The sequence below is a fragment of the Gallus gallus genome, chromosome 2, assembly GCF_016699485.2.
Source record: "Gallus gallus isolate bGalGal1 chromosome 2, bGalGal1.mat.broiler.GRCg7b, whole genome shotgun sequence".
NCBI lineage: Eukaryota > Metazoa > Chordata > Aves > Galliformes > Phasianidae > Gallus > Gallus gallus.
The window spans coordinates 44,415,442-44,443,262 of NC_052533.1; the positions used below are offsets into that span (position 1 = coordinate 44,415,442).

Sequence of the window (27,821 nt, forward strand, 5' to 3'; positions counted from 1 at the left end):
TTCCCTTTTCTGTAACTTGACTTTTATTTAAATACCTCCAAAGCACTACGTTAATGTACACTTTTTTTCTGGTTCGTGAACAACAAGTGATTTCTATGTCTCTAATAATATCCCTGTGCAGTTTATGTTTGTAATTATATTTTGAGTCTCATTTTTACAGTCCAGGTCCTGAGCCAAACAGTATTGACTTTTCATTTTGAATGATGCTTCACAGAACTGCAACACGTACTTGTACCATTCAGTTAAACAATATTTTAATGGGTGTTCCTCTGTTTATTTTTCAGCATATTTCCACAAGACTACACGTGGTACATTTTAGTCGAATTAAGTCTCCATAAAGTTTCTTAGTGCTAAATCCACTGTTTTTAAAAAACACTGCTGCATAAAAAAATAGTTTACAACAGAAATTCTAGGTTATTTCATATTCTAGAATGCACTAAAAGCACAAAGTCATGCATATGTCAGAGAACACAGTATTTACAAATCTGTACAGTGTCTGCTGTTCTTTGTTTACTGTGGCTTTTGCCAGGCAATTAGATTCCTACCACTCTGAGGTCAAGTTCTCCAAGATAACTCCTATCTGTTCCTTTAAAAATCTTTGTTTTCCTTACCAGCACTGGGATTGATGGCTGTATTTGTGACAGGCCAAGTGCTGCACTCCATTTCACAAAGTCTACCTTCCATGGAGTTACAGGTGGTTACCACTGTGACTCAAAACAGATCACGAATGTGAATGAACTCCGCCAAGTCACCTTTCCTTACTCCGGTACTTTGCTGCGTTCAACTTCTTGAGCGTTTGGGTAGGGTTGTGCAGTAGAGCGGCGGATGCATTCACTTAGGACCTGGAGATTATTCACACTTGCTAGGCTTTTTCCTGTTCATTCAGAAAGGTAAGGAAGTAATTCATAGTAAACACATTAGAACTATCTTAAGGGGTTCTAGAAAGCATATTCCTCTCCTTCCATGGTCATTTTCAAAACCGTTTTAAATGGAACGTGCTGTTGAAAAGACCTCAGTGTTTGTATACTAACATCCAGTTTAAGAGTCAAGTTTTTGCATTTTATCAACTGGATGTAATTTTTCCATCCCTAGGTTCACTTTAAGACCACAAAAAGCAGCATTCTGTATGAATACCCATCTCCCATTGCCAGCCTTTGTCCCCTCCAGACACCTCTTCAGCTGATGAGAAAGCAGAATGGTGAAAATCAGTCATTGCACAGAGTTCATACGGCAGAAATATGAAACATGGCTTCGACTGCCAGTGGTACTGCTGGCTTTGAATTAAAATTCAGTATCTTGGCCAGTCACTATCATGTTCAGAAAAGTGACTGACTTCAGGTTGGGTTCCCCTGCAAAGTGCTTCATCACCATCTGCTCTGTAATACGAAGCTATTCATCATAACGTATGAAATCAACAGTGCTCTGAGTCCTCTTCTGCTGATATTAAAGGAAGAATGGCCCATACAGTATTCTCTGAATTTCAGGAAGGCATCATCATTTCTATAAAAAGATTAGTATAAGAATGGCACTTCTTCACTAAGGCTAAAAGAGCACCTTCCATAAAAATACCTTAATGGTTTTTGGCTTGTTAAATTCATAACATTGAAGAAAAGTACCTTAGTAATCATTGCAATACTATCCATTAAAGTATGGTAGCAAATAGTTTTTCTTTTTAAAACACGTCAGGCAATAGTTTGTTATGGTGGTTTATCCTGACCGGCTTGGTCAGGTTCTCAAAAAAGGAACAAACACCAAATGTGTGGTTACTCCAAAAACATCCTTCTCCCCTCCTCCCCTCCTTCCTTCCCTGTTCCACTGAGAGTAGTCCAAGAAGGCCCGACCAGCCCTGCCATTATATTATAATCAGGTAGCACAGAAATTAATCAATTAATTTATTATTAATAGGAGCAAAATGTAAAAGCAGAACAAACTGCAGATGTCCCAGCAAGCACACCGTGTCCTGCTGATGTCTCCAAAAGACCTTTTGATAAAAACATACAGATTCTTTAATTCTGAAAGGTCAGATATGCTAAACTGCAATTTCAAACAGATGAAATCTCGTCTGTCTTCTGTGTTCTTTTAGCATTTTGTCTTCTTCTGCTTTCTGCACTGCTGGATTTTAGTATCCATGAGTCGTGATCCTTCTAGCATCAATACGTTCTTCTGATATCTAGTTTATCTCCCAGAAGACCTTTGGTTAGACTTTCTGCATTTCAATGTGTTGGTGGTGGTAGTGGTGGTAACAGTGATGCCGGGGCTGACACCTTCCATTTAGTTTATAGACAGAATTTTTCTGCTGCCGTTTTTTGAAAAACCACACAGCCAGTACAGCTGCAGCCAGTAACAAGCACAGGAGAATCACGATTACCGCTATGACAGCACCTTTACTTGACCTGGGACAATCCTCTCCCTCACAAGGTTCAGAAGTGGGGACTGGCTTTTCTCCAAGGCCCTGGGTGAGATTTTCTTGCTCATCTAATTCTGGGGATGATGTGCCAGTAAGGATATCTGGAGCAGGTGCAGTGGTTGCTACTTGTGCTGGGTAGGCTGTTGTTCCTTTTGCTTCTTCCTCAGTGGTATGATCAAAGGGGCTGGCCATCACTGAGGTTTCAGACACGGAAGTTCTTAAGCTGGTTATGTCCAACAGCACTGTTGTAACGGGCTCCTGAGTCACAGTTTCCAGAGCTGTAGTTGGGTGGTCCCATGCAGCATCATCATAACCTCTGCTCACGCTTAAGTCCTCCAGACCACTCACTGATGTAAGTGGTACTGGTGTCTCTTTGACCCTCTCATCATCTATACTCGTTGTTGCTGCCACAATCTGTGTCAAACCTTCCTCCGGAGCAGGGCTACCATCGCCCAGTTTTCTGACTTCAACGTGATTTGGTTGGTCGGTTGTGAGGATAATGTCTTCCTCTGTTCCCATCGATCCATCAACTTTATCCCCCTCCTCCTCATCATCCTCTACCACTTCTTGTGTTACTGGATAGCCATCTAACCATGACTCGTCAGTAATAGGAACTGCATCTATCTCTTCCTTTGTATCATTAGCTGTGAGAATGGGTCCGATGGGGAAATCCTCACTGTCATAAAACATTTTGGCACCAGGTTCGTCATAGACTGTCTTGACTCCAATGTGGTTATCACCCTCAGAAAAATGTGCTTTAGTGGAATCGTCTGTCCCTTTCTCTGATTCAGGCTCACTGAAAGCCTCTGATGGAAACCAAAACAAGTTTTTTTGGCTTAGGAGTGAAACGGGGGATTCAGTTGGTGCCCTGCTTCCTTTTTCAGAAGTATCTATGTCCTGAGTAACCCCTTTGGTACTTCCAGTTCTTCCTTCCTCTGACTTTTTGCTGAAGGAAAGCTGTTCTTGTTCGATTTCCTCTTTGCCATTGGCATGTTCATTCTCAGCAATAGGTATTGATCTGTCATCAGGAAAATTGTCTTCATAGTCAATATGTGCCTCAGTTTCATCTAGAAAAGTTAAAAATAAAATAAGAAGCCAACATTTAATTTCTCCAGAAAAGTGCTGGACTCATTTGTTACAATAGCCAAGAAGAAAGATGCAGCGAGACATGATTTTCAGACAATATTTTTCATTCAGTGTTGTTGCTTATTTGAAAAGGGGTGCTCCACCATAAACTTGATAGTCAAGATAATCTTTTGAAAGAAAAAAGAATAGGCGTCAATGCTAACTGCTAATACGTTCTCTTTCTGGATTTAAGAAATGGGTAAAATCAAAATAACTTATAGTTTTCAGGACCTTCTTAAAGATAAAAACTTCTGAGTTTCACAGCAACTTCATCCCTTTTGAACCAGAAGGATTATACTCAGTTCTCTGGGTTGAATTTTTTTATCATTACAGTATTTTTCTGAAATGACTTGGTGTTGTGGTGAGAGGATACCTGGAACCGAGGGAACTGAATGGTAGCTTTCATCCCACAGGAGCTGTTCAGAGCTCCCTGAGGAAGATACCCTCAACGAAGCTGACAGTGCATTCTGCTTGTCCTCACCTGAAAATAAGCAAGCTTGCACCCTCAGCTGCAAGGCTAGAGAAGTCTGGCTCCAACCCTTCAAGCCTAATACCTAGAAATCTAGATAATACCATCTGCTTCTACTGGGCTTCCTATTTTATGAACGTGAATATTACAAAATAAAATAAAATGCAAAGAGCAAGAAAAAAAAAAACAGCAGAGTGCAACAGAGAGGTGGATTCATCACAAAGTTGGAGCTCGATTTAGATATATTCCCTAAGCCTCATCAGACCTACCGCTCACAGCAAAATAGTCTTAACTCGGAGCGTGAAACCATGTTTGAATTTGAATGAAATAATGTATTGTAATTTATACTCTTCTAAAGCCTTAGCCCAATGAAAAATTTTCCAAGCTAGACAGGGTGGTTGATTTTCAGCTCACACAAGTTTTACTCCATAGAAAGCTGATGTAATTGTGGAGATTTATGCTGGCATTAAAAGTCCTAGAAAATAGTGCCTTGGGATATGGAAAATAAAACAAACTGATTCAGGGCAAGAATTTTTCTTTTTAAGAGAGTGTTTAGTCTTTTGTGAAGACAGTGAAGCAATAAACCTGGCATGACATGGGAAACAAGAAATTAATAGGAGAAGCTGTATTACAAATCAATGCATTCATAAAGCCTTATCTTTTTTTGCCTTTGTACGCTCAACCAACTTTGAATCACATTTTCGTCTGGGGCCCACCTCAATTTCCGAATGAGTCACATTCTCCTTGGAGACTCCTTCCCAGACTTCTGGCAGAGCCATATTTGGTCTACTCTTAAGAAAGATTAGAAATATTGTCAAACCAGTCTGACCAAAACCACTTAGCGGTGATACAGCTCACACCAGCTTACTTTTTGCCAGAACAGCTTAAGCCAGGTGCCAGAACAGAATGAGTATTAGCAAAAGGTATTTTTCTTGGAATAGCATCTGGGACTACCATAAAGTGAAGTGGTTATGCTGAGGAAAATAAAACGTGTGACATAGCCTGCAGAGAGTTAATACCTATGTGAAAGTTACCATGAAGGAGAAGTGGATCGCACACAAAGATGCCTGATACAGCCTGCAACAAAACACAATGGGGCCAACAATGGGTCTCTCTCCCTCTTGGTCCTGGTCTCCTCATCTGCTTGAACAGCCCTCTAGATCTTCTCCAAAGCAGGAAAAAACTTCCCATGTGTGGGAAAGACAACAGACTGGGATTCCTGCTCTCAGAGTGGAAAGTTTCCTGGTAGGAATCTCGCTTTTTGAATTCACCCCAGCCCTCCTTCCAGTTGTATTGCAGACCTTAGTTAATGACTGGAGGGTACTTCTGAATACCAAAGCATTTTAGCAACTTCTTTATGAAGCTCTGTGTGGGCCATTGCAATGTAACGTTAGTAATAGCCATCAAATTCTAGTCTCACTTTGTTCCCTTGTCTCTCTGCTAAGAATTGTTCCTACCTGGTGCTCTCTTTGCATGGAAACAGTGCCCCACACCAATTTATCCTCTTAGCATTCAGATCCCTGCTAGAACCTGGTGTCTCCTATGCTTGTTTTGCTAAAATCCAGTGTCCCTCAGGACAGCCTATAGTTACCAATTGGATATAAACGAACTGTAACATCATAATGTGAGAACTCACCATTTACCAAGTCTACTGCTCATCACACCAATCTGTCTTCAACTGTACGTTTCCTTTACCTCTAACCATTTTTATCACTCATCTGTTTTTCAGACTAGAGTAATCCAGCAGAGGACGAAACACTGGTTTTTATGTTATGGTATTCTAGCGCATGCACATACATCCGTGAACAAATATTATATTCACTTGCTTATGTTGTTTCTTCCAGAACTATTCTTTGGTCAGCAAAATGCATGGGCAGCTAGCATTCATCTTGCTGACTAGTGTGGACCATTGGTCAGTGATTAATGACTGTAGTGATACACTGTTATGTATACAAAGCTCTGGCCCTCCAGAGCCTCTCTCTCCTGGAGCATACTTTCAGTCCTCTAGAAGAAAGTCCTGTGGAGTCACATCAGGAAAGAGCATGTGTGCCCCGGGAAACACAAGTCCTGAATCTATCAGAACATATTATGAGTTTGTTGAACCATCAATCACGTTCCCAAACCTGCTGTCTTTTGGCCTCATCCTGTATGTATAGAAATGAATTGGTGCTTTCTTAACGCTCAGCTGAGGAAAGAAAAAGCCCATTATAGTCTAAAGAGAGCCTGAGATTGGAGTTCATTATGCACTGCTTGTCACTGCATAAGGGAGTCTTGTTCTTTTTGACAATCAGATTGTGGCCCAAGCTGCAAAGCTGCTATAATGTATTTTCATATGCAATCTCCTCTATTTGCATAGTTTACAGCAAAGACTATCAACATAACTAATGTTAGCTTATGGGATGTCAGAATGAAAGCAACTATTGAGCTCTCTAACCATCAAAGGAAATACAGACCCCTTGCTCTGAAGCTTTGATTTATGTGATCCTGAATCGACTTACACAGTAATAATAGTCTATTCTTTCTCCTGGGCCTCAGACCTTCAAGTGGGGCTTGGACTTAGCATTTAGTGAGCTTGTGTTACCATGACAATCTTTTAAGTCAGCCATGAGCGTGATTTTCCAGGAACAGATTGCACGACTTTTACACTTTTCTTTGCTCACCTCCTCAGCACTTTCTGGAGCTTTCTAGTTCTCCGAATTTCAGCCTCAGAACTGAGGAGCACCAACTACAGTAGATTCAGCTCCACCTCTTATCCAAATAGTTGTAACCTTTATTTACATGCATTTTAAAGGCAGCTAGCAACTGATTTAAAAGTGTTTGCACCTTCCTGGCCAGGCAGATCTGGTTTTAAGAGGAGCCGGCACAGAAATTAATTAGCTGGAGACAGAAATCTGTCTATATATGGTCACTGTTAGATCTGCCCCTGCCATCATCCTCTGGCAGACTGAAGGATCAGTGAGTTTTGCTTCACTGTCTGAGGGATTACCGAGGCTGAAATGAACATTTTCCAGTAACAGATGCTGAAATGGCATGCTACCAAAGATGTGAAGCTCAATTAAAAGGTAAAATCCTTTTAATTTAGCCTCGTCCTTTCTGGGAAGCATCTAGTCTCAAAAAGCTTTCGTCTCCTTCAGCTTCAATCCTAACGTGAAAACAGCGATCAAACACAGAGAAAGGCAAAAACAAAGAGTCTCATTTTCCACACTCTACGATCAGTTTAATTTTTCTTCTAGATAGCATATTGGCATCCGAGCTCTATTTTGAGTGTTGCTATTTTGGACAGCCATGAAGCGCACTGCATATTTCAAGGAAGTATTTTTGGAGCACAGGAAATTGAAACTCGATTCTGTGTAGACCATCACCATAAACATTTCTACTTATAAATACATCTTTATTCTAGGAATCTCAGAGTAGTTACAGCAAATATTAACACGCTGGCATCTGTCTTTAGGAGTGGGAAGGGAAAGAGCTTTTACATGGATTTGCCTGAGATCTTTCAGGTTTGTGAGCTACGGCATCCTGAAGAATTATCCATCTGACTTGGATCGGGCTCAGGTGCATGAACACTCTTCTGTCAAATTAGCCAGAGCACACTAGATATGGAATTGATGTCGCCTATTTCACTTGCAGCAGCTATAAGAGGGAGGATGAGTTTCAGTCTGGCAGAAAACCTGCTAGCTTAAATATGTAACTCATCATATTTCTTAAACTAATTTAGTTTGGCAGAATTGTTTCTTGTCAGATCGATACTCTGCATTAATCCAATACAATTGCGAAGTGACAGACCTGAAAAGAGAACCAGAGTTTGTCATAACAGTCATTTTGATGGGACTTGGGTGTATTTTTTTGCTTATTTTACTTGCCTGTCACAGCTGTCCCTTTGCACTTTAAATAAATAAATAAGGCATTCAGAAAGAAGATGAAAAGCCACAGACATGTTGTTTTACCCTTCCCACTGAGAAAAGAAAAGAATTAAATGATGGTGGCTGGTCATGCTCATGCACCATATGAATCTGAATCAATACTTGTCTTGAAAATTCAGAAAACATCGTTTGAAGTAATGAGAGCAGGCAAAAAAAAAGCCTGGGGGCTGTAGATGAAGCTTCCAGCAGTGTTCAAAGTCACGTGAACCTTTGCTATGCTGAAACCAGGAGCATGTCCTCCATGTGGAAAAACTAGACCAGCACTGAGTGTGCAAGGAGAGCACCCAAAGACTGATACTGGAGAGGCTTCTCACACAGGGAGAAGATAGGACCTCTACTGTCTCAAGCTTATAAGTGGAAAAAAAAACCCCACAAAGCTGTCGAGGGAAAAGGATAAATGAATTGTGTCCTTCCTATCCAATGTTAGGGCAGAGATCACAGAATCACAGAATTGCAAGGGTTGGAAAGGACCTCATGAGATCAGCATGATCTCCCAGTCTTCCAATCTGACCTAGTTTTTAGGAAGCAAACTTTGAAGGATGCTTATCCAACCTCATGCAATGCAGCCCAGACTCCCCCCGAAATGTCAGTATTAACACTGTTGAGACTGAACCAACAGTTCACTTCTGGGAAAAGGGGGGAAGAAAAAAAAGGATGCAACTTAGCAGCTGCCAGCGGTGTGCTCTCACAGCCCAGAAGGCCAACTGTATCCTGGGCTGCATCAGAAGAAAGGTGACCAGCAGGAAGAGGGAGGGCATTGTCCCCCTCTGCTCTGCTCTTGTGAGGCCCCATCTGGAGTACTACGTCCAGGCCTGGGCAACCAATGTAGGAAGAACATGGAGCTGCTGGAGTGGGTCCAGAGGAGGATCAGGAAGATGATCAGAGGGCTGAAGCACCTCTCATACAAAGACAGGCTGGGGGAACTGGGCTTGCAACCTTCCAGTATTTAAAGGGAGACTAGAAACAGGAGGGAAATCAACCTTTTACATAGGTAGATAGTGATAAGACAAGGAGGAATGGTTTTAAACCAAAGGAAGGGAGATTTAGGTAAGATGTGAGGGGAAAATTTTCAGTGGGAGTGCAGTGAGGCCCTGGCACAGCTGCCCAGAGAAGCTGTGGTGCCCCATCCCTGGAGGTGCTCAAGGCCAGGTTGGATGTGGCCCTGGGCAGCCTGGTCTGGAGGGCTGCAGCCCTGTCCATGGCACAGGGGTTGGGACTACCTGATCTTTGAAGTTGTTTCCAAACCAAGACGTTCTATAATTCTGTGAACAGTCAGTTTGGTTTCGGTGCCTGCAGGGCAGCCAGATCATGGCACATAGTGTCTGCTTTCAGACTTTACCACAATGCTAATCTTCAGGTTCTATTTTGTGAAACAAATATGTTTTTTGCACAGGAATAGAAAAAATAATAAACTGCAAAAACATGTATTTCTCTGTTCTCTGCTTAAGGTTGCTTTGTTGGGTTGAATACCCCTGTGTTTGCAGCTAGAACACAGCATCTTTTCATGATGAGAAATTGCAGGAAACACCACTATGCAGAAACACTTTTTAATTTAAAAAAATATCTTGATTAAAAATTGTACCCTCATGTGTGAATGTACATTAAAGCCATTTGCAATACATTCTATCCTCAATTTTGATCATACCGTATTTGTATGCAGAATCCACCTAATGTAACTCCTAAAGGACACCCGTAGCCAAACTTTGCCAAAATATTTTGGAGTAAGTCAGAATTTATGCGTAATACATTTTTTTTTTCCTGTTGATTGATGGATTTGCTAACTGAATAGTTGCACATTCATGTAGTGGGTGCCAGAATGGACCATTCCTATTCTGACTGTTTGAAAACAGAGAGGGGAGCTGGCCATGAAGCTGTTTCCATGAGCAGCTTTACACACAGTATTTAGCTGCTGGTAAGGTGATAGGTTCATAGATCTGAATCTGCTCTGGGTGTGCAACTGGGAACAAAGAGCAGGCCCAATGCTTCTACACTAACACAGGAAAAATACAGTGACTGCTGTTTAGACAGATATTCATCTTGGAAAGCCGTGCATAACGATGTGGGAGTTACCAGCAAGGGCCGTATTACACAGCTGTAACACCTGCAAATCTCAAGGCGCTTTATGAAGCCAGATAATTATTATCAGTGTTTCACAGTTGTGCTGGATGAAGCAGCAGAGAATAGCACGGTGACTTGCCCACTGTCTCATCAGCACAAAGTTTAGGAGTAGGACTGACTTCTTTTAATACTCCGATGGCCATTTCCCCCCTGTGATTGCATCTGCGCAAAGCATCGGGGCTACCTCCCTCTTCCAGCTGCTCACCCAGAGAACACTCAGCATCAGGGAATCGTATCATCTTACCAACCTCTAAGCACAGCACTTAGATGTTCATTGAAGTTCCTTTGCGATCATCTTTCCTCCCTTGTCAGCCAGTGAGAACAGAAACAGTGCCGTCTGCCAGCAGGGACATAAATTCTCCCTTAAGTCCCGTTGTTAGCCTTCATGATAGAGAAGTTATTTGCTTGCCTCCAAGCACACAGAAATTGCTGTGTCTGCTGTCTCCTGGAGTACTTACATAATAATTATTCTCCTCTCTGCTATGACCCCAAAATATCTGTCAACTGTAAATCAGGCCTCTTTTAATTAAATTCCAATTTTCTTTTGTTCTTTTTGACTGAATTCTTACTTTTTTATTTTTAGTAGTGAACTCTAGCATCAATAAAACACACTCCAGTCTTCTGGTGAAGCTTCCTTTCTTAAAGAATTGTGATCGGGAGGGTTGAACGTGTAATTAATAATGATTCACTGAGCACATATTTTCTACCCCAGGTCCTTAAAGTGTTTTAAAAACACTAATCAAAGGCATCCCCTCAGCATGAAATCTACATTTAAATCATTTTAAAAATCATAATCCTCAATGTTACATCTGCTCCCGAGTTCCAGTGTTGATGTTTGTGATTTTACAGCCACACTTTCCTATTTCTTTTAAAAATATTTTTCTCTCCCCTGCGGCTGTGTGAAAGGCTGAGGCAAAACAGGGGAAATAGACTATTTATCCAGGGAAAACAGTGAAACACACACAACTTAAATGGCCTGATTCTTTCCCATCCTTACTCTGGTGTAAAACAGTTTTATTTCTACACGTGATGAAACTGGCATTTTCGTAGTGAAGGAAAAAAGAAGTGTCAGTTTGTGGGAAATTCAGATCCACTGGGTTATCAGATGTAGACTCCCTTCTTCCCTTCTCTACCTCCATGTTCCCCGCCAGCCCCTGCAGAATTTCACTTAATCATATGAATTGCTGTTAGCAGTAACAGTTCTGGAAGCTGAAGTTGTCCAGAAAGATGTCAGAAACGTTTTTGGTACCTCTGCTCTAGTTGGATGGGTCTGAATATCTGGTTCCTTGGTGCACAGGCACAACTCATTGCCACTCAGAGAGAACTTTCCTCCTGATTATTTCCACCTGGTAGGGTATACTCATGAATAAGAACAACTCCTTGCAGGAACGTGGCCATTAAGGAACATGTCAGCACTGAAATGGGCGTGCTGACCCTGGCCTATTAGATCATTTCACTCCAATATCCAAGGATACTGTCCACTCTGCTTGCTCAGTTGTACAACAGCTACCCACTCTTTCATTAAAAAGGGATCCCTGTGATGTCCACAAATATAATCTTTAATATGTTATGATATCCTCTACAAAAATAAAAATAGAAATAAAAAAAATCTATAAGGTTATCAGGCTACTGTTCTTAAACATTGGAGCAATTCTGAACTTTATGCGTGAAACGGAGTAATATAAGAAAGAGAATGATAAAGTAGAATCCTGATTGCGTCCAGATGTGAATTCACAGTAGTATTTATTTTATCTATCTTTAAACAAAGGGAAGCTTCAAAGTTTGTTGCAGAACTAATCTACAAGAGCTGCTTCAAAATTAATGCCTCCCATGCTATTACGTTGGCCCATGACATCAGGGGCAGTTGTTGGTCAGATAGCAGTAGAGGTAGAACCTTCCCACCAATATCCCATTACATTTGTTGCCATTCATCACATGGTAGCAGAAGTCTGACAAAATGACGTCAGACATGGCAGTGCATCTGAAGAAAAGGTGTGCCACTGAATTTTTCCATGTGGAAAAAATGGTGCCCAGTGACATTCACTGACACTTGCTGAACATTTATGGAGACCAAACAGTGGGACGTGAGCACAGTGAGGCAGTGGGTGATGTGTTTCAGGTGGCAGGATAGACAAGCCGTATTCTGGATGGCCATACACAGCTGTCACACCACAAAGTGAAGAGCATCTTGATCAGCTCATCCACATAAACCAGCAGATTATGACCAGGAAACTGTTTACAGAGCTGAATATCAGTTTCAGTCTGTTGGAAACTACAGTTACAACACTGGAATATCACAAAGTTGACCAGTTCACAAATGCTCACACAGGAGCAGAAAGAACACTGTATGCAAGTTTGTTGAGACTTACTGAACCAAAGTGAGGCTGAAAGTGACAGTTCTCTGGATCACATCACTAGTGGTGATGAGATATGGTGTCACTACACAATCCAGAGTCAAAATGGTAGTCCATGGAATTCCAAGTGAATTCCCCATCAAAGAAAAAGTTCAAGACACAGCCCTCAGTGAATAAAGTGATGTGCACTGTCTTTTGTAATAGGAAAGGGGTGATCCTTCTGGATTTCCTGGAACCCAGAGAAACCATCTGCTCTGACCACTGCATCATGACGCTGTCTAAGCTGAAGGCTTGAACTTTCAGAATTGGGCCAAAGAAGAAGACAACCTTCCTCTTGCAACACAATAATGCCAGGCCCCATGTGAGTTTGAAGATGGTGAAGCACACTGCCAATCCTGGCTGGACTGTCCTACCATGCCCACTGCATAGTCTGGATTTGGTGCCTTCTGACTTCCGTCTATCTGGGCCGATGAAAGGTGGACTTCATGGGTAACGTTTTCCTAGCAATATCATCATCACCATCATAGCAGCTGTGAAACAGTGGGTCACCTCCACTGGTACATATTTTCATGAGTGTGGCATACAGGATCTTGTTCATTGCTAATGAAAATGCACGCCTAATGGTGGTGACTGCCTTGAAAAATAGTGTTCTGTAGCTGAGAACTTGCTCTATCAAATGGTGTTATTGTGCTCTTCGTATCTGTTGTAGTTTCAGTGGGAATAAATAGGAGACATTACTTTCAGAGCAACCTACATATAAAGATAGATGTTTTTGAATATTTGTGAAAGGCCGGTATTATAATTTCCTGGAGCCTTTTTCTATTGTGGTTTTCTTTTCTGATTTGTTTTTATAAAAGCACTATTCCTCGAGTCAAGCTATTTGATAATATAATCCGTTTTCATTGCTTTTAAGGGAGTAAATATCTGGGTAGCCACTGATCTGCTTGGACAGAAATGTCCTGAAAGCACGGTGTATCATAAAAATTGTGTACTTTTTAATGAGGCAAATTTAAAAATAGCACTTTTCTTTTTTTAACCTTTCCATCTTGCTGCCTAAATCTAACACAAATTGTATTTCTGTGGGTTACTGCCACCCTGTCACAGTGTTCTTCTGTGACGCAGCCATTTCTCTTAACTTAATACATCTTTAATTTTCCTAACTTACCAAAATGAAATGCTATTTATCATATATTTAAGTCTGGAAGTACAAAAGTGCTAGAACAGCTACTAGGGAAGGGTGAGTTAAAGCTAAGTTCAGCCAGATTGGCTTCCCATTAGCCAGTGGACAAAGTGTGGGGCTTAAAAGACGGACCACCACCGTACTATGTATTTGCATCCCCAATGAAAGTCAAGACCACCTGAAGGACAGACAGGTCAATTCAACCTAGCAATGAGAAGGCACAAAACTAAAATGTTATAAAACCCAACCCATGTACTATCAGCAATTTTTAAAATGCTAACAGATGTTTTTGCAGGCAGAGTGAGTTTCCCTGTCAGCACAGCCCACCACAGTTGGAGCTGCAGACACTCGAGCACCTTCACCATGGTTAAGAAGCCCAAACAGCCTGAGCTGGGGGCTTGGATGCTGGTAGCCATCTTACGGCATGAGCTGCAAGTACAAAGTTGGGAAATACTGAGTATGGGTCTGCCGTGCTCTAGACCCATCTTATTGACCCCCATTTCCATTAGGCATTTTCTCATTTCTGGAAGGAAGATCTTTTCTTTGGGACCTCAGCATGTATCATCGTAAGAAGATATAAGCCTGGTGACCAGCTGATAAAGCCACAGGCTGCCTCAGCATGTCTATGGTAAGGAAAGATGTTATTTCTGTGCAGGCCATGCTTAGTGTCTTCCTACAAAAAGACAGCAGCTTTTCTCTGTGCTTGCTTTGGGCTCCCAAAAGCAAGAACAAACACTGAATTTTGACTTCAATAGCCTGGTCTGTAGCAACTCTGTGGCTTCGTGTGAAAATAAACATAGCAAAAGGCACACAAAACCTGCATTGTGCACTCCATCTGGTAAACAATGTCTTTGGCTCACTGACACTGACTGGGCATGACTCCTCTCAAACTACACTGAAAGAAATACCTCTGATATTTGTTGTAACATTAGCAGCAATCCCTTTCCTTGAGTAAACAAAGCAAGTACACTGAAAAATTACAAACTTCATCCAGGATCAGAATGAATGCACACAAGATCATAAAGAAGATCAAAATCATACAGAATTCCAGAAAGGGTCTGATTCTGCTGTTAAACACGTGGATGAAGATTCTTCCCAAAGGCTTGTCTCCAGTAACTAAAAACAACATTCAACAGTAAAGAAAAAGGCTACTGTGGGAAATATAAAGAAGACGGTGGTGTGGAAGGCCCTAAGATAAGGCGTAGTGAATCCCTGAAATGGGTTCAGAGATACAGCAAGGATAAAAATGGCTCACTGTGCCATCTTACCTTTGACACAGGCTTGCACCTGCCCATACCACTCCCCACAGCTGTCACAGAGCAGCGTGAACGCCGTCTCCTTGTTGCCCATGACGTACCCCTGGGCGCAAACATACAGCAGCTCATCCCCCATTTCAAAGCCGGTGTGGCCATGCAGGATGGTGTGAGGGAAGGATGGAGGGTCTCCGCACGGCTTGTCTGAAAGGAGAAAAGAAACAAGGCTGTAGAGATCTCTCAATGGTCTTTAAACGCAGTGCTAAGAATATGGCTAAAATAGCAACCTGAGGACAAACCTACAGAAACCAATACATCTCATCTGATTCACACTCTTACACTCCCTCATAACTGTTTTCAATTGTAAATTGCAATTGCTATTGGGACAATATATACTGGGCTATGACTGCGGTGCAACAACTGTAGCAGATGTTACTGATGTGTACAGAGTACAGTTACTGATGTGCAACACCGACACATCTAGAGGGGCTTTGCTTCTTATCAGTCAGCCCAGACGGTCAGGCTCCACTGTCCGCTTCCGCAGAGGCTTGGGTAGGCTGGGACTGGAAAACAAATGCCTGGACACGGTAGTTTTTCTTAACTGCAGAATAGCTTTTGCAATTGTTCAGGACCGGCACTTTAATATCCATTAGATGGAGAAATGACTGAGTCCATGTCATAGAAAGGAAATGCCCAGAAGGACAAATCCTCTCGACATGCTCCAAATCAAAAGTTTGTTCTCAGATACTCAATTTCCCCACAAGAGATTCCTAACTTGCCATAAACGGTCACTCGTGCTCTTCAACTTAACAATACCCAGCGATAACTTAGCTCTGCTCTCAGTGAGCTAGATTTATCACATGTAAAATCTGATATTATTTAATAATATTTCTGCCAACGGCACCAAAAAACAAGTAAAAATTATGGCACACAATATAAAAATGGTTTTCAGTTTTTTGTTCTGCATATCTGAAGCACAGGTAGGAAGCAAACAGACCACTGTCAACACCAGCATAGACCAAATATTAACTCTCTTTTTAGGTTTGAACTGTCTCAGCTGTTGCTAATAGTGTGAGTTGAGGTCTTCCAGAGAGCTGATAGGCGCTGCAGTTTCTCTTCACTCAAAAGTCTTTGCCATGACCCCTTTTTTTCCAGACTTTTTACCACCTCTTTTGCAACACACATCTCCTGCTTGCAGAAAAAATAAAAGAAAATTAAAGAGCAACCACCCCCAACAAGCCTCTAGTACAAAAACCTGGTCTTACAAAGAAACCCAATAGACAAAGTCTGCAGTGTTGGTAAAAAGAAATTTTTATAATATTTTTCAAATCTGGGACTTTTTTCAGTGATTCTGGAACACTTACTGACAGTAGAAGAAAAAAAAAACAAGTTCTCCATTTGCCAAAACAATCGAAGATGCAAAAATCTGCTTTTGTCCTGATACAGAGCAGCAAAAATAAAGACCAGTAGGCAACAGCTCAGAAGTTGCGATAATTATACAAGATATGGGAAACTGAGGGTTAGGTCAGTGTCCTAGTATTGATCTCTCCTGTACCCTGTTTGCTTGGGTACAAAAGCTAACTATTTAGTTGGCCATGAAAAGATTATGTTCCATGAAAAGGCTTTTGTTTGGAAGGTGAAAACATGACCTCCAAGGCTGTGCTCCTTAAAAAGGGAAATGTTTTCAGAGAACACCTCTGCTACATTACTGGAGCCTGCTTTTGGGACAGCATCTACACTGCATAGTTGTCGTCCTAACAACAACAAATGAACAACATTTCCATTGATACCATTTCATATCCACAGTTTTGAACGAGCAATAGCTTTGACTGAAAAGAAAATACGCTTCTTTCAATCCAATTTCTGCAAAAGCTCAGACTGTCTTGCCAGGGAGCAAGCCTCACCAGCACCGTGGGCACCCTGCAGGATCCCCATTGAGTTCTGGAGTCCCCACCACCTACATGCTTCATGTAAATAAGTGCTTATGTAGAAATACGATGTGTTTACGTTGACCGTTATTTACCTCATAATGCAATGAACATCGCGTGATAAATAGCCACGCTCTGTGAAAGTTCTTTTCAGTCAGGGCCTTAGAAATTGATGGCTAACCACATCTCAACTGGGTATTCTGAAAAACATCTGCCACTAATTTAAGGGACACACTACTGAAGTCAGAGCTTTGAAGTCTATTCTCCGTACCGTACACATACATATACTGTCTAACACCTTCAGAAGTTAGTGGGAGTTATGCACACACACACGGGCAGAAAAAACAAGCTCTTGAGGCTACACAAAGCTCAGTTTATGCACAGTCTTCTGGAGGTTTGGCATCTGAGGAAGTGAGGAGTAGTTAGCAGCTAATGCGCTTCCTGCAAGCCAGTAGGATGAATAGAGATTGATGTGGATGAAAGGAGTAAAAAATATTTCATTGCCTCATAGGAAGGCTATAGACCTCTGCATTTCATGTACTTTATTTATGCAGCCACTTTCATCTGTACAAATGGGAACTGTGTATCTGCTCTGAGGGAAGTACTGGTCCCAAGGCTGTACGGGACAAATACATGTCAGAGAGTATTCTTATCTACAAAGCCTCGCTTGTCAGTTATTTGGCCAAAGGAAGCAGAAAAATAACATACTGACTAAATACATTTACGTTATGTCAAATACATTTAAAAAGCATGTTATAATCTTCCAGGAAAGAAAGCAAGCTGAAGGGAGCCTTATTGTAAGATCTGGCAATAGATGTGATCACAGAGAACAGTGAGATCCTGAAAGAGAGATCAGGCTGATGTGTAAATGGAAAGAAAATGAGAAGTTAAAGATATCCCTCGATGAACATTGTGTGTGGAACTTTTGAATCTCTCATATGAGATGCTGCAAGGTAGTGTCTTTGCTGCAGAGCGTACTGCGTGACAGAGCAGACAGGACTAAGGGGCAGCTGATATCCCACAGATATACAGCAGTTCCTACATTCACGTGGCTGTGATCCTCTCGTGTAAGAAGTATGGAAATTTCTTACAGATCTTCACCCTTCTGCAGTCTCAGTTGCTATGACAATTCCTTCTCAGCTCTTCATCAAACCTGCTTGTTCTGGTACAAGCACAGAAGTGATACCGGCCTAGCAGCCCAGCAGACTGAGCCACATCTGGGGACATGCCTCAGGTTTTTGTTTGCAGCCTGTGTGCCAGGGGGTGGCAAATCATGGATTTGTTTGAAGAACAGCCTGTGCTCAGAGTTGGCATTTGGGCTGGGAGAGAGAAGGGAGAACAAGGCCAGAAAGCATGATGGAGGGCATGCTGGCAGCAGCTCGTCATTTGGAGGAACAAAATTGGTCTGTGTTAGAGTGACTGCAGAGGTTGCCTGGAGTACTGACTGTAGTAGATGAGGATCGGGCTCCTCCTGTGCTGTGGGAGCACTCTCCATCTGGAACATTGCTTTTTGTCTCCTCTGTCCTCTCAGAAACCATTGACTATGTTGGTGCTTGCTAAAAGATGAGCCCAGTGCGTGCTTCCAATTACAAAAGCCTGATGTGCCCTATTATATCCCCTCAACACTCTTGCCCCACATATAGAAGACCTCATTCTCTCCCCACCTGTGCAAGATTACATGTTCAAACCTGGAAACCTGGAGTCTGTTCCCAGATATCATGGTCCTCACTCAGTTTACCTCAGAGAGCTCTGATGCCCTAATGCCATCTGTGAGCAAAAGACTTGGTGGGTGACCATCTGGATGCCATTTTAGGAAGAAGACATGATGCAAATCTGACCCACATATTGACAGTGAGGTCAAACACCTAACATAACTGCATACATGAATAACTGAGCTCCAGTAAGCAAGGATGGATTAGGTTATGCAGCAAGAAAATATAGGACAAGTACATGGAAATGTGCAAGTACACGGAAGAACCTCATGACAGCAGTAATTTGGCATAGACTGTCTCCCGGAGTGACAATCCTCACCACAGTCAATATACATGACTGGAATTCAGGATAGAGGCAACATCTAACAACTGAACAGGAATAAATGGCACAGCAAGAATGTAAGTGTTTAGCACAGATATGTTCGCCAGGGCTAGTGGTGATGAACCTCTCAAGAGACTTAGCAGCTATTTTTTTACAAGGGATTTAATTCACTTCTCATTAACTGATTTAGCACATTCTGTCTTGATTGACCTTAGGGAATTATGGCCCCCCTGAAGAGGAACTTTAATGTCAAACCATGTGTGGGAAGGAGCTCGTGACAGATGATTTCTGGCAGTCAACATGAGACACTTTAAGGAAATAACATCCCTTCTCACCAGTCCAGAAACATTTTCTCAATTTAAACTACAAGTAACTCATCAGTTTGTAAAGATTTTTAGCGATGTCTTGATATAATACTGTCTAGAGAAAAGACGGCCAATTAGCAAGAGGAAAAAAAATCAACTCAAAATAGATGCAGACTTCTGCTTCCACGCCACCTGGCAGAGCTGCAAATCTACTGAAATCTGATTATCTACAACGGCTAATTTACCAATGTACCATGCTCTGAAAGCTGACACGAAACATCCTCTTTGACGTAAAACATTCCCTTTCACAACCGTCCAATTCAGCAGAGTTTTTCCAAAGAGACCACTGGAATTCATAGGATGTCATCTTGTCATTAAGAAATTGGAAAACACAACTCTTAGGGCTCAGCCCTGTGAAATATGAGTGTGGATGTTTGTTTTCTTCTTGATTGCAGAGACACTGAAGTGTATGGAATTTTTCATCTTGGATAAAAATACTGAGTGCAAATAAAGTACAAAAATCAAACGTAGCCAACGTGAGTGCAGCTTGTAAGCTACTGATGTTAGGATGCCAATACCGCTTTCATCAGATAGAGCTAGTAAAGACTAACTTCATTTATTGGTTTAAGTGACATCACCAGGTAGCTGGAAATTCACTGTCAGCTATATGGAAAGCTCTGGAAAAGAAAGCTGTAGCAGTAAAGTAAAAAGAAAAAAAAATCATATCCATAGGAAAGCAGGATAAATTAGAAGAAATGGTTTAAATATAAAGCAAATAATAGTTTGATTGCACGTTTCTTTCTTTCTTTTTTTTTTTTTTTTAATTCTTAATGCTGAAAAAGGCTAGCTGAAATATGTACATAAGCCATCAACTTTTGATGGGTATCTGGAGCCAGCAGTCCTGTTTAACAAAGTTTGATTTGCATTTATGCTGTAAGCTACTACAATTTGCTGCCTGTTTACTTTTTCTATGATGGCAGCAAATCAAAGCCTTGCAGAACAGAGGTCTTACTTGTTCCCTATAAATACCAGTTGTCACAGAAAGAAAGAAGCAGTAAAACTTGGAAAGGATGAACAAAGAGATCGTTCCTTTGTTGCATTAAAAATAAAAAGAAAGAAAGAAAGGAAAAAAAAGCAAGAGATCATCAAGATGATTACATACAATTAAAGTTGAATGATATGCCTTCCTGGGAAAAAAAATCCAGTCTCGTGTTTTTCTGTCGTTCTTATCTTCTTTCTTTTACACTTACAGGTGTTTGCCTCTGAGTTCTGATTGAGAACAAATATATGCTCTGTGGGCCAGATCTGACTTGCATGTTCAGACTTCATTTTCAGGAGAGGCAGAGTCTACCATATTTTTTGGTAATTTTTGGCACCTGGAGTTGAGAGAGAAACTTGCTGATTGCAGAGATTACAAACGAGTATAGAACTGCCTTCCTAGTGACTGCACGAAACACGTGTTTCTGAGAAGCTGAGGAGACAGACGGTTTCTCTGTATTATCAAAACTACAGCTATACTCACAGCATTCGTAACACATAATAGCTACATTTTTCCCTGCAAAACATAACTCCTGGTATCAAAGGCTGCTGTGATTCTTTATTGTGTACACAGCCAAATTTGTTCCAAAAGCATTAAAAAGTTGTATCTGTCTCCTCAAGATTTTTATGTGCAAAAGCCTGATCCCGTAAGCATTTGACCACTGCCCCAACCGTTGAGACATACTGAGGTATATGCTTTGGCAATTCAGCTGAACTCAATCGTGGGCTAAGTGATAATTGTCTAAAGGTTCATTGTAAATTGAGGCCTAAGAAGGCAATTACGAAATGATTTGTGCTAGAAGTTTCTTGGTGGTTTGAGATGCCCCTTGCATAGCCCTAAGGACAGAAACTAGAGCTGTTAAGAGTCGTGAGCATTGTCATTTCTGAAGAAGGGAAGGCTGATATGACTGTTCCGTCCACCTGCCCTCAACCAGCCCCCCCTGTCTGAGCCTTCAGCTGACTTCCGTCAGCTTGGACAAAGAGGGAGAGCTGTTGAGTTTCTGCTCAGTTTGGTAAGATGGGCTTCAAAGAGGAAAGACACAAATCCAGGCATCTTTTCTATTGGGATTTACATAAAGTAGTGCTCAGCTCAATGTTCCTCACAAGCAGCGCATTCTGGCCATCAGAGCTGCGTGCAGGTGGGTGAACCAGGTAGTGCCCATGGCTGAGGCTGTGATGGGAGGTTCCCTACTGCTGTTTCTTATTGGATAATTACTTCCTCAAACTGAAAGTGGCATCCCTCAGGTGTATGATGTTCTTTTGTCATTCAACTGCTCCATGCTGCCTTGTGTGTTAGTGTGCATTATGCCTGTGAGTGATGGTTATTTTCTTCCTGGACATTGATCTTTTCATACCAGCTATATATTGGGTCTTCCAGACACACAGCTTCACTTATGACTTTCTCTCAAACATCAGCCAGCTCTGCATACAGAGTTTTTGGTTTGCTGTTTCTGTTTTGTTTTGTTTTGTTTTGTATAGTCAAAGAAGAGGGAGCCTTACTGTCATCTGGAAACATTTCTGTATTTAAGTAATATTTGATGAGTATGTTGGCACGATCATCCCATTCTGTCACCAGGAAACTCCCTGCCTTGAACAAAATACTTGTGAACAAGTTGTCTCTTTTTAGCAAATGATCTGATTCTTCCCCTGAGTTTTAGCTGTGCAGTTTCTGGGTATTAAGTAGGACTTCTTTCCAACAAACACTGTCAGACCACACTCTTATTTTCACCACTTCCCCTTTACTGCCAGCAGCAAACAAATACAAAATGCAAGCACAGTTCCTTCCCCACGCGTAAGGGCAGAAGCAGCAGGTGGAGAAGGATAGGGGAGCACAGGGTACAATGGGACAGTGGTGCTCACAGCAATGACTTCAGCCTGCCACAGCTGCCTGACCCTTTGCAAGTATTTTCTCTTTGGGTGGATACTGACAAAAGAGAGATTTGAAGGAAGACAATGAGATAGTTTTGCAGATGTTTACAGGGAGCTGCTCTTATATGTGAGAAGCCGCATGGCAGAAAGCACAAAGGTGCTTGTGTGACAGCATTAACAACTGGGTGACAAAGCTGGCACTGCTTGTAGCAGCACGGAGCCCAAAGCTCATAGCATGGTGGTTATCTGAGAGGATGGCCAGTCAAACTCTGCAATGCTTGAACGACAAGGTGTAAATCACCTCTGCCACATTTCACTTCAACCGTATCTTCATTCTCTCTGCTGAGACTCTTAGTTTAAATGCCCCCCTGTGTCATGAGCTCAGCATTTCTCAGTAAATGCCATCTGCTTGCCCGTTTTCCTTGAAATGAAATGCAAAACGTCACTGCAGACACCAGTAATCTGTTTCAGGGGTTTCCAAACTTCTTTACACAATCCTGTCTAGCAGTAACAGTTTATGTTTTGCCTTTGGACACCATTTTTCCTTGTGCATTCCAGAATCTGAATCCCAAAGTTTAAGCATGAACTTAAACTGGAAATAATTTGGCTTTCAGAATCATCCATGGGCCAGACTGCAATTGTTAACAAAATAACTAACAAACAAAAAGAAAATGGAGGCAATGAAAATATTTGCATACAAGTACTGTATATGGACAGACACATAACAACACAGTGTTTTGTGGCTGGAAGCCAGATTTCCAAATTACATTTAGTTACAGTGCTGAGTGTGGGAGATGCTTCGGGTATATCAGATATGTTGGTGCCAGATATATCCTTTTCCATAAAGAGTGTTCTTTGAACACCAGAATGGTCTCTTTCAGATCAGCAGTGCTCTTTGAACTTGCTAAACTGCAGCAAAGACAAATGGTAATGCAATTTATTCCCTGCAAGCAATGTCTTTGTAGCAGTTTGCTCTCTCAGCAGGAGATTACTATACAGATTTATTCCTTAATATCCCCATTTTGCCTCTCAGCAGTAGAAAAATTGAAGGCAAAACTTCTAATGTTTCAAGACAGCAATTACTGTGCATTATTTCAATAGTATATCAGTGCTGACCTTCATCCTTTACACAAAAAGCATCATATTGGTCATTCACAAAGGGATCGGTTTCAATTTTAACATCAATGGCTTTCACGCTCTGTTGTTTGCTGCCCGTCTTTCTGCATATTATTGTCCTAAAATAAAGAAGAAGAAGAAAAAAAATAATCAGAAATCTTCTGGAGTTGTACATGCAGGTGAAGTTTGGAGATCTTTTAGCACATAGTCAGGCTTTAGCTTTAGCCTTAGTTTAATTGTTTAAGAGTTGGCACATAAGGCATTAGTATGGGAAGATGTATGAAAAAAAAGCCAAGGGAGAATTAGAAGTAATTAAAAAAATGCTTGCTGTAGGTCAGTCCAAGGCATAGGAAGCAATAAAGGGTGTTTATCATATATTCTGTAATGCTTCTAAATATCAGACCAAGTCCCAGTGTATTTAAGTCCATATTCCGCACTCGTATTTTAGGGATACAAATTCTCACCAATGATACCTGGATAAAAAATGAGTAGAAGTCTCAAGACTTGGTCTGAAAAATTATAAATCACTAGTAATAAACTTGTGCTTCCTGCATGAATTCCAGGTTATTTTATCTTATTTGTTATTTTAATCTGCTGCACAGCTGTGACTGAAAGCATTTTTACCTGTTTCTCCGTTTTGAAAACAGAAATAGCAGTATTTACTCCCATACTGAGCTGTAGCACCCAGTTCTGGTGGACTAGGGATGGTGCAGATGCATTGCCAAGACATGCTGTTGTCAACACAAAAAGTAACTGGCAGGAACTGACAAGACAGGAATGTTGCATTCTCTAATTTCAAATCACGGTCCTATTACAGGTTAAATGCTCTTAAATTGTTGTTAAATTGCAGTCTGAGAAAACTCATCTTGAGTTCTTGGGAATAAGCGGGTTGGTTGGTTCATTGGTTGGCTGGTTAGTTGGTTTAACAGTTTTTCCACATCTTTGTTTAAACTCCATTTCTTCTGGTTTGGTACTCAGCAGTAGTTAATCCATCCTGTTGCCTTTTTATAGGCTTGAACAAAGGTTAAAAAGTTGTATTTGGTTCTACAAGTCTGTAGATGCTGAACATAGAGGAAGAGATTATTAATTATCTCTTCTTTCAGCTGTGTTGGCTGCTTAAAACTTACTAATAAAAGACAGTTTGTTAGAGAAGACACTGCTTTTATTGTTACACTGAAGGTTAGAAAGGCTGGGAAAGTGAATTCGGACCCAATTTTTGCAGCTGGATATTAATGGTGTGGGTTTTATATTTTACAGACAGCAGGTCTGTAGAAGCGTTGCATGGTCAGCTCCTCTAGTGAAAGCAAGACAAAATGTTTTACGCAGAGTAATCTTTCCAATGGAGGAAATCTATCATTTTGTATTGCGCAATGGTTGAACTAGCTTTGCCAGCAGTCCTACACTCGTTTTGGATAATAAAATAAATGTTGACTAACTGCCCATTTACTGAATGTGGAAAAGCTCTAGTAGAAAGCCAGTATTTGATCCTATACTTAAATACTGCATAACAATTGATTTACACAAGTGGACTGAATTATGATTGCGCAGACCATCTTAATTCTGGCATATGTTGGCTCTTGAGCAGTTAAACACACAACTTTAATGTGCTTTAATATAAACAAACAAAAGCAACATGAAAAAAGCCATATGGTACTGGTCACGCATATGTACCAGAATGGTTCCTACTACACTTCTGCTCTGAAAAATGACATGATGTAATCCCCTACTAAAAGCCGCTCTGTAATTTCAAAGAGAACATGTTTCTTCTGTAAGGAAAGCACCTCCTGACTCTCTGTGGGTCACCTGAAGACTGAATTTAAAATCAAGTTCTCTTAGAATTTAATACCATCATTTAAGTTCTGACTCCTTCAACAGTGCCATCGGGCACCTAGACAAACTCATTTGTCAAAGTGGGTTTAGATGACTACGACAGTCAGCCTGTTAATTGGCCAATTTTGGTGTGTGTTCACATATTGTTCCAGTAGGTCTTTCATGGCCTAAGTGAATGAAACTGTGACTTAGCAACCTTAATCTTTCCAATGGGCACTTGCTCTCCTGTCTTCCGACCTTGTTTACGCCTTGCAACCCTGAATAGACAGAAAATGAAGTATCTTTAAAAATCTGGATCTTTTGCTTGTAATGGTATACTGAACACTTCAGCCCTTTTAAACAACAGCAACGAAAAATAGTTGTTTTTATGTTACCTGGGCAACCCTGTCTGCTAAAATCAGGCAACATTTCTTTGTATGTTCAGGCATGGAATACAATTTCTGATATTTTAGAAGCTAGCTTTAAAAATCCTTCTTGAACATTCTGATTTTGAATTTCAATCTCTAGCTGTTATATTTTGCTTCTGCCCAAAGCACCATTATTTCCGTATCGTTTCTTCAACAGGCTAAAAAGTTTTCTGTGAGTGACACATCCTTATTACGTATGTATCATCACCAAACCAGGATATTTGATTCACATTTAAGACTATGTGTTCAAAGAGCACGATTTTCTTCTTTTTTTCCAAGTATTGCACAACAAACTACAAGTTTGTAGGCAATAAAAATAGAGCACAAGTGGATAATTTTTAAGCATTTCTTTAGATATCCAATCAGATCAAATACACAAAGATGTTTCTTAAATATAGTTTCAACATTACATATTAAAAAGAAGACTTTAAATGACATCAAGATCTCCTAATGTAGTTCTCACTGTGGGTTTTTTTTCTACATGAAGCTTTAAAATTGCTCTTCCTGTCTATTTTTTTTTTCCTACAACAGAGCAGACCTTGGCTAATCCTCCACTTAGAAATTTAATTTGGATTTTTGTCATATTAAAATTGATCTGATTGAAACAGAAAACAATCTAATGTAATTATTCTGAGAGGAAAGAAAACATGCCCTGTAGACATAGGAAAAAAATAAAAGAAAATAAAATCTACTTAGTGTCTCCTGTTCTTCCTTCTCTGTCAGTAGTTTCCTACCAAAGCTCAATCCTGCAGGCTTTGAACATCTTCCATAAGCTGTTATTACCACTGCTAAAAGGAGCTTCAGTAGTGCTCAGCATTTCTCAGCAGCAGCTCTAATGATTAGACCTGCAATGCCTTTGGCACTGAAACTGTGTCTTTGCAGTCAGTAGGACTGCAGGCACGACTAAAAATATGCAATAATAACCTCTTTTCTCAGAGTTCTTGAGCGCGAGTATGTTTCTTTAAATCTGTAAAATGCTGTAATTATAGATGAAAGATTTAGGGACACTTTTGTCTCAGTTCTCACAGGTAGGTTTTGATGCTTTAACTTGGTCAATCACTTTCACTTGATGACTGGAAAATGGCAAGCACATTCTCAGTTCAGACTTCAACATATGTTGACATTTGCTTAGCAGCAGCATTGCCATACTGCAATAAGAAACCAATAAGTACGTATTATTCCTATTTACAGCCATCTCTCATAGTTTCAGCACCCTGGTAAGAGGCTGTGGAAATGCAAAGCCTAGTTGATTCTTTATTATTTTGAATTGTTGCAGTGGTGCATCATGCATCATGGTTGAGAGAATGCCACAAAGTTCATATTTTTTTTGTAGGAAGACATCCAAGCACCCAGCCATTTAGAAGAATATAGTCATGTAGGGAACTTTAATTCCATTTATTGCTACTTTCATGGAGTAATTGAACATAAACTTCTACAGAATTGCTCATTCCTCACCTTTCTTGGATATGTTGTAATCTGCTGTTTGTAGCAGTGTAATGCACGATTTTGTACCTCGGGTTCAAAAAAAAAAAGAAAGATTTTATTTTTCCTTCTATGGAAATCTCTTATGAAAGTAGCATTTCAGACGTGCTTGGAAGAAACTTATTGCGTTCAGAATGCAAATCATCCATAATAATCCTCTACATTAGATATATGTCTGCTTGAAATACTCATGCATCTCCAAAAATTATTATTGCACTGCCATGATCTCTGAAAAACTCTCACAATGACAGCATAAAAACCAGCCACACATGTAAGATGTAAGTATCATATACTGTCAGGAAGATAAAATCCAGACACAGTACTAGCATCTTAATTTTGTTATGGCTGTGGTGTTCTCAACAGGTTTCCTAGCTTGGTTCTATTTTTCAGTCTTAAAAAATTGAAAGAAATTGTTTTGCCTTACACAGTAATTTTATGAGAAATCATTCCTAAGATTTTCTTTTACCTTATATTTCAAGTTTAAATGAGGACTGAAAATCAGGACTGCTTTGAAGACTAGAAGAGTCCCATGTTTTACAGTTATGAGCAATTACGGTCACCATCTTCATATAGAGACATTGAACTTTTACTTCAGCAACATCCATCAAATGAGAGTTAACTTGAAGGGCATCATTGGAAAAAGGATTTTAGCAGTGTTGACAACAGCCTCTGTTCTGTGATGGAAAGTAGAAGGGCCCCTGATGGTGTTTCCCTTTGGTTTCTTGACAAGTAGAGCCAAAATGTAGTGAGGATCCCCTTAGTCCACTGCCACTTAGCCTAGAAAGACAATCTGCTTCATGGTGCCTCTTTCCCTGTCAAGCAAGAGTGCAAGAGAAACCACAGGGACTCTGCACTGTTTTGGACCCAGCTCATTTGCTTCTGGGCAATTCATCCACGTAAGAACAATTTACTGTGGTTGCTCTGTACCTACCCTGAAGGTTAGATCAGAGGATGGGAAAGGTAATTCAGATATTTCATTTAGC

At 40.7% G+C, this 27,821-nt stretch overlaps 1 protein-coding gene across 1 annotated transcript in view; it reads right to left on the reverse strand.

The window, feature by feature from the left end:
- SUSD5 (sushi domain containing 5) overlaps positions 1–27,821 on the reverse strand; it is a 44,894-nt gene continuing 17,073 nt past the window's right edge. Inside the window, exons 3-5 of the mRNA XM_418822.8 lie at positions 23,120–23,238; positions 14,845–15,033; positions 1–3,474 (exon numbers count right to left, since the gene is read on the reverse strand). Of these exons, the coding sequence (XP_418822.4) occupies positions 2,198–3,474; positions 14,845–15,033; positions 23,120–23,238 (1,585 nt within the window). The 3' untranslated portion in view covers positions 1–2,197. The remainder of the gene's footprint in view (positions 3,475–14,844; positions 15,034–23,119; positions 23,239–27,821) is intronic.